Source organism: Pristiophorus japonicus, chromosome 4 (genome assembly GCF_044704955.1).
Source record: "Pristiophorus japonicus isolate sPriJap1 chromosome 4, sPriJap1.hap1, whole genome shotgun sequence".
NCBI classification, from domain to species: domain Eukaryota; kingdom Metazoa; phylum Chordata; class Chondrichthyes; family Pristiophoridae; genus Pristiophorus; species Pristiophorus japonicus.
Window position 1 is genome coordinate 316,108,067 of NC_091980.1, and position 12,622 is coordinate 316,120,688.

Here is a 12,622-nt window from a genome sequence, read left to right on the forward strand (position 1 = left end):
TTTACATCCACCTGAGAGAGCAGACGGGGCCTCAGTTTAACGTCCAACAGTGCAGCGCTCCCTCAGCACTGCACTGGGAGTGTCGGCCTTGATATTTGTGCTCAAGTCCCTGGAGTGGGACTTGAACCCACAACCTTCTGATTCAGAGGCGAGGGTGCTGCCCACTGAGCCACGGCCGACACTATAGTAGTGTAATGGTACATCTATTATTTCTTAACTCTAGCCATATAGATTCTGTCCTTGACCCCCTCCAGAACATCCTCTCTCTCCAGCACTAACATTCTCCTTGACCAATACTGACACCCCACCTCCTATCTTTCTTTCCCTATCTTTCCTGAACACCCTATATCCAGGAATATTTAGTACCCAATCCTGCCCTTTTTTGAGCCGGGTCTCAGTTATTGCCACAACATCATATTCCCATGTAGCTATTTGTGCCTACAGCTCACTTACCTTGTTTACTATGCATTGTGACATACATCACACTATAAACCCATCTTAGACCGTCCTGTGTTCTCTCATAGTCTGACCCACCTAATACCTGACTATTTCTTATTTTAGTGCTATCCGCCTCTCCCAATCCTTTGTGCACCTTGTCTCTGCTTTCTAATGCTACATCCTGGTGCCCATCACCCTGCCAACTTAGTTTAAACCCTCCCCAACAGCTCGAGCAAACCTCCCCGCGAGGATATTGGTCCCGGCTCTGTTGAGGTGCAACCCGTCCGGCCTGTACAGGTCCCACCTTCCCCAGAAACAGTCCTAAAGCCTTCCCTCCTGCACCATCTCTCCACTCACGCATTCATCTGCTCGATCCTCCTATTTCTGTACTCACTAGCTCGTGGCACCGGGAGTAATCCAGAGATTACTACTTTTGAGGTCCTGCTTTTTAATCCCTCTCCTAGCTCCCTAAAATCTTCCTGCAGGACCTCATCCCTCTTTCTACCTACGTCAATGATACCGATATGGACCACGACCTCTGGCTTTTCACCCTCTCCCCCACAATGCCCTTCTGCGGTTCAGTGACATCCTTGACCCTGGCACCAGGGAAGCATCATCCTGGAGCCACGTCTGCAACCGTCAAAACGCCTGTCTACTCCCGACTATCGAATCCCCTACCACCATAGTTCTTCCATTCTTCTTCCTCCGCCCGCCCCCCGGACAGCTGAGCCACCCGTGGTGCCGTGGACTTGGCTCTGGCTGCACTCCCCAGAAGCACCATTGCCCTCACAGGTGCTCGGAACGGAATACTGGTTGGAAAGTGAGATGCACTCGGAACTCCTGCACTACATGCCTGGTCCTCCTCGTCTGTCTGGCAGTCACCCATTCCTCTCTGCCTGCGCACTCCTTCTGTCAATCTAGGCTGACACGCTCTCAGTACTGCACTGGAAGTGTCAACCTAGATTAAGGGCTCAAATCTGTGGAGTGGGACTTGAACCTACGACCTTCAAGGGGAGAGTGCGACCAAATTTAGTGGACAGTGTAGAGGGAGCTTTACTCTGTATCTAACCCATGCTGTACCTGCCCTGGCATTGTTTGATGGGACAGTGTAGAGGGAGCTTTACCCTGTATCTAACCCCCTGTACCTGCCCTGGGAGTGTTTGATGGGACAGTGTAGAGGGAGCTTTACTCTGTATCTAACCCCCTGTACCTGCCCTGGGAGTGTTTGATGGGTCAGTGTAGAGGGAGCTTTACTCTGTATCTAACCCATGCTGTACCTGCCCTGGGTGTGTTTGATGGGACAGTGTAGAGGGAGCTTTACTCTGTATCTAGCCCGTGCTGTACCTGCCCTGGGTGTGTTTGATGGGACAGTGTAGAGGGAGCTTTACTCTGTATCTAACCCCCTGTACCTGCCCTGGGAGTGTTTGATGGGACAGTGTAGAGGGAGCTTTACTCTGTATCTAACCCGTGCTGTACCTGCCCTGGGTGTGTTTGATGGGACAGGGTAGAGGGAGCTTTACTCTGTATCTAACCCGTGCTGTACCTGCCCTGGATGTGTTTGATGGGATATTGTAGAGGGAGCTTTACTCTGTATCTAACCCGTGCTGTACCTGCCCTGGGATTGTTTGATGGGACAGTGTAGAGGGAGCTTTACCCTGTATCTAACCCCCTGTACCTGCCCTGGGAGTGTTTGATGGGACAGTGTAGAGGGAGCTTTACTCTGTATCTAACCCCCTGTACCTGCCCTGGGAGTGTTTGATGGGACAGTGTAGAGGGAGCTTTACTCTGTATCTAACCCATGCTGTACCTGCCCTGGGTGTGTTTGATGGGACAGTGTAGAGGGAGCTTTACTCTATATCTAACCCGTGCTGTACCTGCCCTGGGTGTGTTTGATGGGACAGTGTAGAGGGAGCTTTACTCCGTATCTAACCCCCTGTACCTGCCCTGGGAGTGTTTGATGGGACAGTGTAGAGGGAGCTTTACTCTGTATCTAACCCGTGCTGTACCTGCCCTGGGAGTGTTTGATGGGACAGGGTAGAGGGAGCTTTACTCTGTATCTAACCCGTGCTGTACCTGCCCTGGATGTGTTTGATGGGATATTGTAGAGGGAGCTTTACTCTGTATCTAACCCGTGCTGTACCTGCCCTGGATGTGTTTGATGGGACAGTGTAGAAGGAGCTTTACTCTGTATCTAACCCCGTGCTGTACCTGCCCTGGAAGTGTTTGATGGGACAATGTAGAGGGAACTTTACTCTGTATCTAACCCCGTGCTGTACCTGCCCTGGGAGTGTTTGATGGGACAGTGTAGAGGGAGCTTTACTCTGTATCTAACCCCCTGTTCCTGTCCTGGGAGTGTGTGATGGGACAGTGTAGAGGGAGCTTTACTCTGTATCTAATCCCCTGTACCTGCCCTGGGAGTGTTTGATGGGACAGTGTAGAGGGAGCTTTACTCTGTATCTAACCCGTGCTGTACCTGCCCTGGGTGTGTTTGATGGGACAGTGTAGAGGGAGCTTTACTCTGTATCTAACCCCCTGTACCTGCCCTGGGAGTGTTTGATGGGACAGTGTAGAGGGAGCTTTACTCTGTATCTAACCCGTGCTGTACCTGCCCTGGGAGTGTTTGATGGGACAGTGTAGAGGGAGCTTTACTCTGTATCTAACCCGTGCTGTACCTGCCCTGGGAGTGTTTGATGGGTCAGTGTAGAGGGAGCTTTACTCTGTATCTAACCCATGCTGTACCTGCCCTGGGTGTGTTTGATGGGACAGTGTAGAGGGAGCTTTACTCTATATCTAACCCGTGCTGTACCTGCCCTGGGTGTGTTTGATGGGACAGTGTAGAGGGAGCTTTACTCCGTATCTAACCCCCTGTACCTGCCCTGGGAGTGTTTGATGGGACAGTGTAGAGGGAGCTTTACTCTGTATCTAACCCGTGCTGTACCTGCCCTGGGAGTGTTTGATGGGACAGGGTAGAGGGAGCTTTACTCTGTATCTAACCCGTGCTGTACCTGCCCTGGATGTGTTTGATGGGATATTGTAGAGGGAGCTTTACTCTGTATCTAACCCGTGCTGTACCTGCCCTGGATGTGTTTGATGGGACAGTGTAGAGGGAGCTTTACTCTGTATCTAATCCCCTGTACCTGCCCTGGGAGTGTTTGATGGGACAGTGTAGAGGGAGCTTTACTCTGTATCTAACCCGTGCTGTACCTGCCCTGGGTGTGTTTGATGGGACAGTGTAGAGGGAGCTTTACTCTGTATCTAACCCCCTGTACCTGCCCTGGGAGTGTTTGATGGGACAGTGTAGAGGGAGCTTTACTCTGTATCTAACCCGTGCTGTACCTGCCCTGGGAGTGTTTGATGGGACAGTGTAGAGGGAGCTTTACTCTGTATCTAACCCGTGCTGTACCTGCCCTGGGAGTGTTTGATGGGACAGGGTAGAGGGAGCTTTACTCTGTATCTAACCTGTGCTGTACCTGCCCTGGATGTGTTTGATGGGATATTGTAGAGGGAGCTTTACTCTGTATCTAACCCGTGCTGTACCTGCCCTGGGAGTGTTTGATGGGACAGTGTAGAGGGAGCTTTACTCTGTATCTAACCCCGTGCTGTACCTGCCCTGGGAGTGTTTGATGGGACAGTGTAGAGGGAGCTTTACTCTGTATCTAATCCCCTGTACCTGCCCTGGGAGTGTGTGATGGGACAGTGTAGAGGGAGCTTTACTCTGTATCTAACCCCGTGCTGTACCTGCCCTGGGAGTGTTTGATGGGACAGTGTAGAGGGAGCTTTACTCTGTATCTAACCCGTGCTGTACCTGCCCTGGGTGTGTTTGATGGGACAGTGTAGAGGGTGCTTTACTCTGTATCTAACCCGTGCTGTACCTGCCCTGGATGTGTTTGATGGGACATTGTAGAGGGAGCTTTACTCTGTATCTAACCCGTGCTGTACCTGCCCTGGATGTGTTTGATGGGACAGTGTAGAGGGAGCTTTACTCTGTATCTAATCCCCTGTACCTGCCCTGGGAGTGTGTGATGGGACAGTGTAGAGGGAGCTTTACTCTGTATCTAACCCCGTGCTGTACCTGCCCTGGGAGTGTTTGATGGGACAGTGTCGAGGGAGCTTTACTCTGTATCTAACCCTGTGCTGTACCTATCCTGCGAGTGTTTGATGGGACAGTGTAGAGGGAGCTTTACTCTGTATCTAACCCCCTGTACCTGCCCTGGGAGTGTTTGGTGGGACAGTGTAGAGGGAGCTTTACTCTGTATCTAACCCCCTGTACCTGCCCTGGGAGTGTTTGGTGGGACAGTGTAGAGGGAGCTTTACTCTGTATCTAACCCTGTGCTGTACCTGCCATCATATTTAAATGAAGGGCCCTTTGCTCCTTCCCTGACCCCATCAATGGGCTGTGAATTTCCACGTGGGGTTAGACACGTATTGAGTCCCTTGACCAGGAGATAGTATTCGGTTGCTGTGAGTTACAAAATTTTTTAATTGATTTGTCACAGGTTCGGAGAGAGATACCATTGGACAAAGCGCCCGGCGTCACTATGGAGAGGTAAATGTGCTGTCAGGGTTACGAAGGTGCTGCCCAATGGGGGCCCAGGGAGGGGTCTCCGGGTCCCGAGGGGAGACGGTGACCTGAGGTGGTGGGGGGATTGAGGGGGAATAGTCTTTGTTTTAAAGAAGGAATTCAGTGAGCAATTTCAGGTCTCACTGACTCATCTCATTTGTGGTTGGGAACAGGCCACTGAACAGCCTGTTGGATGGTCATCGTAGGGTCAGTTTTACCCTTGATATCCCCCGCTCCACATGCGTCGATGGGAAACGCTGGCAAGGCCGGCATTTATTGCCCATCCCTAATCGCCCCTTGAGAAGGTGGTGGTGAGCCGCCTTCTTGAACCGCTGCAGTCCGTGTGGTGAAGGTGCTCCCACAGTGCTGTTAGGGAGGGAGTTCCAGGATTGTGACCCAGCGACGATGAAGGAACGGCCGATATATTTCCCACTCAGGATGGTGTGTGACTGGGAGGGGAACGTGGAGGTGGTGGTGTTCCCATGCGCCTGCTGCCCTTGTCCTTCTAGGTGGTAGAGGTCGCGGGTTTGGGAGGTGCTGCCGAAGAAGCCTTGGCGAGTTGCTGCAGTGCATCTTGTAGATGGTGCACACTGCAGCCACGGTGGGGAACGAGTGGCCATCGAATGCAGGGTTAGGGGGGCATGTTCGAGTGGTTTGCTCAGCCTTCGATGGGCCTGAGCAACTTGTGTTGCGTCTGCCCCCAACCAGGTGAGAGGCTGGTGGGAGCAGATTCAATAGTGTCTTTCAAACCGGAATTGGATGCATACTTAAAAAGGAGACATTAGCAGGGCTACGGGGAAAGAGCGGGGGGAGTGGAACTGTCGGATCGCTCTGTCACAGAGCCGGCACAGGCTCGATGGGCTCAATGGCCTCCCTCCACGCTGATTGTTCTGGGGGAAACAGAAGATTCCGGAAGGTGGAGGGGTTTGTTTTGAAGCTCCTCTGACTGACGAAGGTTTTCATGTTTTTCCCTCAGCAGTGGCAGTGAGGCCGGGGTCCGTGGGGTGTCAAAGGCCCGATCCTTCCTGTCTCGGGTGTTCCGGGCAGCGTTCCCGCTCCAGCTCCTCATCCTCCTGCTGCTGCTCCTGGCCTGCCTCATCCCCTTCAGCCAGGAGGACTACAACTGTGCCTTGGCAAATAACTTTGCCCGCTCCCTCTACCCCATGCTGCGCTATACCAACGGGCCCCCGCCCACGTGACCCCCACTGTGTCAAACTCTCCCACTGACCCCCTGACCCCCCACTGACCCCCCAGACCCCCCACTGACGCCCCCGACCCCCCACTGACGCCCCCGACCCCCCACTGACGCCCCCGACCCCCCACTGACCCCCCAACTCCCCACTGACCCCACTGACCCCCCCGACCCCCCACTGACCCCCTGACACCCCACTGACCCCCTGACCACCCACTGACCCCCCACGACCCCCCACTGACCCCCTCCGACTCCCTACTGACCCCCCCGACCCCCTACTGACCCCCCAACCCCCTACTGACCCCCCAACCCCCCACTGACCTCCCCGATCCCCCACTGACCCCCCAACCCCCTACTGACCCCCGTGACCCCCCCGACCCCCCATTAACCCCCCCGACCCCCCACTGACCCCCCGACCCCCCACTGACCCCCCGACCCCCCTACTGACCCCCCAACCCTCCACTGACCCCCCAACCCCCTACTGACCCCCCCAACTCCCCACTGGCCCCCCCAACCCCTCACTGACCCCCCGACCCCCCACTGACCCCCCAACCCCCTACTGACTGTCAAACTCTCCCATTGACCCCCGACCCCCGACCCCCCAACCCCCCACTGACCCCCCGACATCCCACTGACCCCCCCAACCCCCTACTGACCCCGCCGACCTCCCACTGATCCCCCAACCCCCTACTGACCCCCCCGACCCCCCACTGACTGTCAAACTCTCCCACTGACCCCCCAACCCCCCACTGACACTCCCCACTGACCCCCCAACCCCCCACTGACGCCCCCAACCCCCCCGACACTCCCCACTGACCCCCCCACCCCCCACTGACCCCCCCAACCCCACACTGACCCCCCATCCCCCACTGAACCCCCCAACCCCCCAACTGACCCCCCAACCCACTGACCCCCCGACCCCCTACTGACCCCCCGACCCCCCACCGACCCCCCAACCCCCCACTGACACTCCCCACTGACCCCCCCCCCCAACCCCCTACTGACCCCCCTAACCCCCTACTGACCCCCCCGACCCCTCACTGACTGTCAAACTCTCCCACTGACCCCCCAACCCCCCCACTGACCCCCCCAACCCCCCCACTGACCCCCCCAACCCCCCACTGACACTCCCCACTGACCCCCCAACCCCACACTGACGCCCCCAACCCCCCCCGACACTCCCCACTGACCCCCCCACCCCCTACTGACCCCCCCACCCCCCACTGACCCCCCCAACCCCCCACTGACCCCGCATCCCCAACTGACCCCCCAACCACCTACTGACCCCCCCAACCCCCTACTGACCTCCCCAACCCCCTACTGACCCCTCAACCCCCCACTGACCACTGACCCCCGAACCCCCCCACTGACCCCACCCCCAACCCCCACTGACCCCCCCAAGCCCCCACTGCCCTCCAACCCCCAAACCCTCCCAACCCCCCACTGACCCCTGAACCCCCCCACTGACCCCCGAACCTCTCCCCAAAACCTCCTATTGCCCCCCCACTGACCCCCGAACCTCTCCCCAAAACCTCCTATTGCCCCCCCCACTGACCACCAAACCCCCCACCGCCCTCCCACATTCTCTGTGTTTTTGACCAAACGTTATCTGCGGGCTCTCCGTGGGAGATGGAACGAGGCTTGAGCTGTACATATTTATACCGACATTGTCACAATCTCCGCCTTTCCACGGATGAGTTTTTACTTTGGGTTCCCATGTCCTGCCGGCTCGGAATGGATTCCAACCCCACCTCCGGCAGAATGAACATTTGCCCGAAGGATTGGTGCGCAGGGCGGGGTGAGGCGAAATATGCTCGGGGTGTAACTAAGATTGTCTGAGAACTGATCCCGAGCTCACCTCAAAGTCCAGTCAACCTCTTACTGTGTCCCTCTCCACCATTCTCTCCCTGCCCCTTCCATCTCTTCTTCCCCCACTCTCTCCCCCTTCTTTCTCTTCCCCCCTCTCTCCCCCTCCCTCTCTCTCTCTCTCCTCCTCCCCCTCTCTCTCTCGCTCCTCCCCCCCTCTCTCTCTCCCCCCTCTCTCTCCCCCCTCTCTCTCTCCCCCCCTCTCTCTCTCCCCCCTCTCTCTCTCCCCCCCTCTCTCTCTCCCCCCCTCTCTCTCTCCCCCCCCTCTCTCTCTCCCCCCCTCTCTCTCTCCCCCACCCCTCTCTCCTCTCTCTCTGCCCCCCCTCTCTCCCCCCCTCTCTCTCTCCCCCCCTCTCTCTCTCCCCCACCCCTCTTCCCCCCCCTCTCTCTCCCCCCCTCTCTCTCCCCCCTCTCTCTCCCCCCCTCTCTCTCCCCCCCTCTCTCTCCCCCCCTCTCCCCCCCTCTCTCCCCCCTCTCTCCCCCCCTCTCTCCCCCCCCCTCTCTCCCCCCCCCTCTCTTCCCCTCCCTCTCTCTCCCCTCTCTCTCCCCTCCCTCTCTGCTCTCTCCCCTCTCTCTCTCTCCCCTCCCCTCTCTCTCTCTCTCTCTCTCTCTCTTCCCCCCCTCTCTCTCTTCCCCCCCCCCCTCTCTCTTCCCCCCCCCTCCCTCTCTCACACTTCCCCCCCTCTCTCACTCTTCCCCCTCTCTCCCTCTCCTCTCCCCCTCTCTCCCCCCCCCTCTCTCCCCCCCCTCTCTCCCCCCCCTCTCTCCCCCCCCTCTCTCCCCCCTCTCTCCCCCCTCTCTCTCCCCCCCTCTCTCTCCCCCCTCTCTCTCCCCCCTCTCTCTCCCCCCTCTCTCTCCCCCCTCTCTCTCCCCCCTCTCTCTCCCCCCTCTCTCTCCCCCCCCTCGCGCTACCCCCTCTCGCTCCCCCCTCTCTCTCCCCCCCTCTCGCTCTCTCTTCCCCCCTCTCGCTCTCTCTTCCCCCCTCTCGCTCTCTCTTCCCTCTCTCTCTCTCTCTTCCCCCCCCTCTCTCTCTCTTCCCCCCCTCTCTCTCTCTTTTCCCCCCCTCTCTCTTCCCCCCCTCTCTCTCTCTCACTCTCTCTCTCCCCCCCTCTCTCTCTGCCCCTCCTCTCTCTCTCTCTCTCTCTCTCCCCCTCTCTCTCTCTCTCTCTCTCTCTCTCTCTCCCCCCTATTTCTCTCTCTCTCTCTCTCCCCCCCCTCTCTCTCTCTCTCTCTTCCCCCCCCCCCCCCTGTCTCTCTGCCCCCCCTCTCTCTCCCCTCCCCCCGGTGTGATTCTCTGACACCAAGCCGTGTATGAGGGAGCAAGACATTCATTACTTTAATATTCAGCCAATGCCTATCGGTTTGAATTTGCGGAGTGAATATTCTGGACCTGAATTGTGTAAATATATTTGAAATATAACTTGTGGGGCCCACGATAATGTGCCCCGCTTGCATGGTGTATAAATTTTACCCTTTCCTGGACGTTCATGAATCGTGCTGTAGAACAGCTTGAGCAGACCTTAAATTTCTGGAATATATTCTTCAGACCGAGAGCTATTTCTATATTGTATAGTGGACGGTGATTTTTAGTGGGAGCCCGCGGAACTAAGTGGTTTCCCGGGATATTTAGGATGTGCGTTTTTTGAATTATTTTCCGATCATGAAGTTAAGCACATTGTTTCAATCAGGTTAATGCACAAGAAGGCAGCTGCTGTTTGTATTAACTGACAATAAAGTCTACACTGAAGTCTCTGCTGTCTCATTCATTTAAAAAACTTGCATTTATATAGCGCCTTTCACGACCTCAGGACGTCCCAAAGTGCTTCACAGCCAATGAAGGACTTTTGAAGTGCCGTCACGGCAACCAATTTGCACACAGCAAGCTCCCACAAAAAGCAATGTGATAATGACCAGATAATCTGTTTTAGTGATGTTGGTTGAGGGATAAATATTGGTCCAGGACACCGGGGAGAACTCCCCTGCTCTTCTTCCAAATAGTGTCGCGACGTCTTTTACATCCACCTGGGAGAGCAGACAGGGCCTCGGTCTAACGTCTCGTCCGAAAGATGGTACTTCCAACAGTGCGGCGCTCCCTCAGTACTGCCCCTCCGACAGTGCAGCGCTCCCTCAGTACTGCCCCTCCGACAGTGCGGCGCTCCCTCAGTACTGCCCCTCCGACAGTGCGGCGCTCCCTCAGTACTGCCCCTCCGACAGTGCAGCGCTCCCTCAGTACTGCCCCTCCGACAGTACAGCGCTCCCCCAGTACTGCCCCTCCGACAGTGCGGCGCTCCCTCAGTACTGCCCCTCCGACAGTGCAGCACTCCCTCGATACTGTCCCTACGAAGTTCAGAGAGTGTTGCCCACTGTGCCACGGCTGGCACGGTTGGGTGTCACCAGATGGTAGCTGAATGTGTCGGTACGGGTGGGAGCGCGTGTAGTCGGAATCCAGGAATCTCTCTGTCCCACTGCCTGATGCTAAAGGAGCTGACTGCTCGCTGCGGTACTTTCCCCAGGAGCTGGCTGACCTCTGCTGCCTTACTCCCGTGTGTGATCCCGGACCAGAGTAGTTCAAAGCATGGGAGGCCATTCAGCCCATCGTGACTGCACTATCATTTTGCTTCCAGACCTGCCTGATGGCATTCACAGTCTCGGCTCACCCAGGCAAAAGGGTCACTTGGCTGCAAGTGACTTCCCTGACAGTGGGCACCTTCAGGGGAGGAGGGGGACCTGTACCCCAGTGAGAGTCAGCACCTTCAGGGGAGGGAGGGACCTGTACCCCAGTGAGAGTCAGCACCTTCAGGGGAGGGGACCTGTACCCCAGTGAGAGTCAGCACCTTCAGGGGAGGGGGACCTGTACCCCAGTGAGAGTCAGCACCTTCAGGGGAGGGGACCTGTACCCCAGTGAGAGTCAGCACCTTCAGGGGAGGGAGAGACCTGTACCCCAGTGAGAGTCAGCACCTTCAGGGGAGGGGACCTGTACCCCAGTCAGCACCTTCAGGGGAGGGGACCCATACCCCAGTGAGAGTCAGCACCTTCAGGGGAGGGGACCTGTACCCCAGTGAGAGTCAGCACCTTCAGGGGAGGGAGAGACCTGTACCCCAGTGAGAGTCAGCACCTTCAGGGGAGGGGACCTGTACCCCAGTGAGAGTCAGCACCTTCAGGGGAGGGAGAGACCTGTACCCCAGTGAGAGTCAGCACCTTCAGGGGAGGGGACCTGTACCCCAGTGAGAGTCAGCACCTTCAGGGGAGGGGACCTGTACCCCAGTGAGAGTCAGCACCTTCAGGGGAGAGACCTGTACCCCAGTGAGAGTCAGCACCTTCAGGGGAGGGGGGGACCTGTACCCCAGTGAGAGTCAGCACCTTCAGGGGAGGAGGGGACCTGTACCCCAGTGAGAGTCAGCACCTTCAGGGGAGGAGGGGACCTGTACCCCAGTGAGAGTCAGCACCTTCAGGGGAGGGGACCTGTACCCCAGTGAGAGTCAGCACCTTCAGGGGAGGAGGGGGACCTGTACCCCAGTGAGAGTCAGCACCTTCAGGGGAGGAGGGGACCTGTACCCCAGTGAGAGTCAGCACCTTCAGGGGAGGAGGGGACCTGTACCCCAGTGAGAGTCAGCACCTTCAGGGGAGGAGGGGACCTGTACCCCAGTGAGAGTCAGCACCTTCAGGGGAGGGGACCTGTACCCCAGTGAGAGTCAGCACCTTCAGGGGGGGGGACCTGTACCCCAGTGAGAGTCAGCACCTTCAGGGGAGGGGACCTGTACCCCAGTGAGAGTCAGCACCTTCAGGGGAGGGGGGGGACCTGTACCCCAGTGAGAGTCAGCACCTTCAGGGGAGGAGGGGACCTGTACCCCAGTGAGAGTCAGCACCTTCAGGGGAGGGGGGGACCTGTACCCCAGTGAGAGTCAGCACCTTCAGGGGAGGAGGGGACCTGTACCCCAGTGAGAGTCAGCACCTTCAGGGGAGGGGGGGACCTGTACCCCAGTGAGAGTCAGCACCTTCAGGGGAGGGGGGGACCTGTACCCCAGTGCGTGTCAGCACCTTCAGGGGAGGGGACCTGTACCCCAGTGAGAGTCAGCACCTTGAGGACAGGAGTTGAAGAAAATGCAAACGTGTATTTTGGAGCTTGTTGGCCGAGACAATGGCCTCTTTGTGCGGACGAGAGCTCTTCTAGTTTCAAATTCAGTAATTTATTTCTCTGTTAATTTATGGCAATGTTTTGCAGAGCTCTTAGACGTGCCTGTAAATCCATAATCTCTAGTGGATTCAATTAAATAGAGAGATGTATCCTGTCTGACTGAAGGGCGGGTTTTGGTAGCAGGTCACTGGAGGACGGAGATGGTGCACCCCTGGAACAGTTGTGGGCTTCTCCTGCCGCGGCCCAAATGGAAGGAGGACAAAGCGGGCAGGAGGCCAGTCTGTATCTGGTGTCAGGGCCGATCACAGTCGAGAGAGAGAGGGCGTCCCATGATCGATGGGCTGCATGCTGCCATAATCGCTGAACGTTATGCGTGTAATGATTCTGCCATCCTCTCCCAGTACTTGCCAGAGAAGCTTTTTTTTTGAAA

The 12,622-nt window shown here is 57.0% G+C and overlaps 1 protein-coding gene across 1 annotated transcript in view; it reads left to right on the top strand.

Moving 5' to 3' along the window:
- LOC139262805 (nesprin-2-like) overlaps window positions 1-12,335 on the top strand; it is a 121,016-nt gene extending 108,681 nt beyond the window's left edge. Inside the window, exons 19-20 of the mRNA XM_070877958.1 lie at window positions 4,935-4,984; window positions 12,280-12,335. Of these exons, the coding sequence (XP_070734059.1) occupies window positions 4,935-4,984; window positions 12,280-12,328 (99 nt within the window). The 3' untranslated portion in view covers window positions 12,329-12,335. The remainder of the gene's footprint in view (window positions 1-4,934; window positions 4,985-12,279) is intronic.
- Window positions 12,336-12,622: the final 287 nt, after the last annotated feature.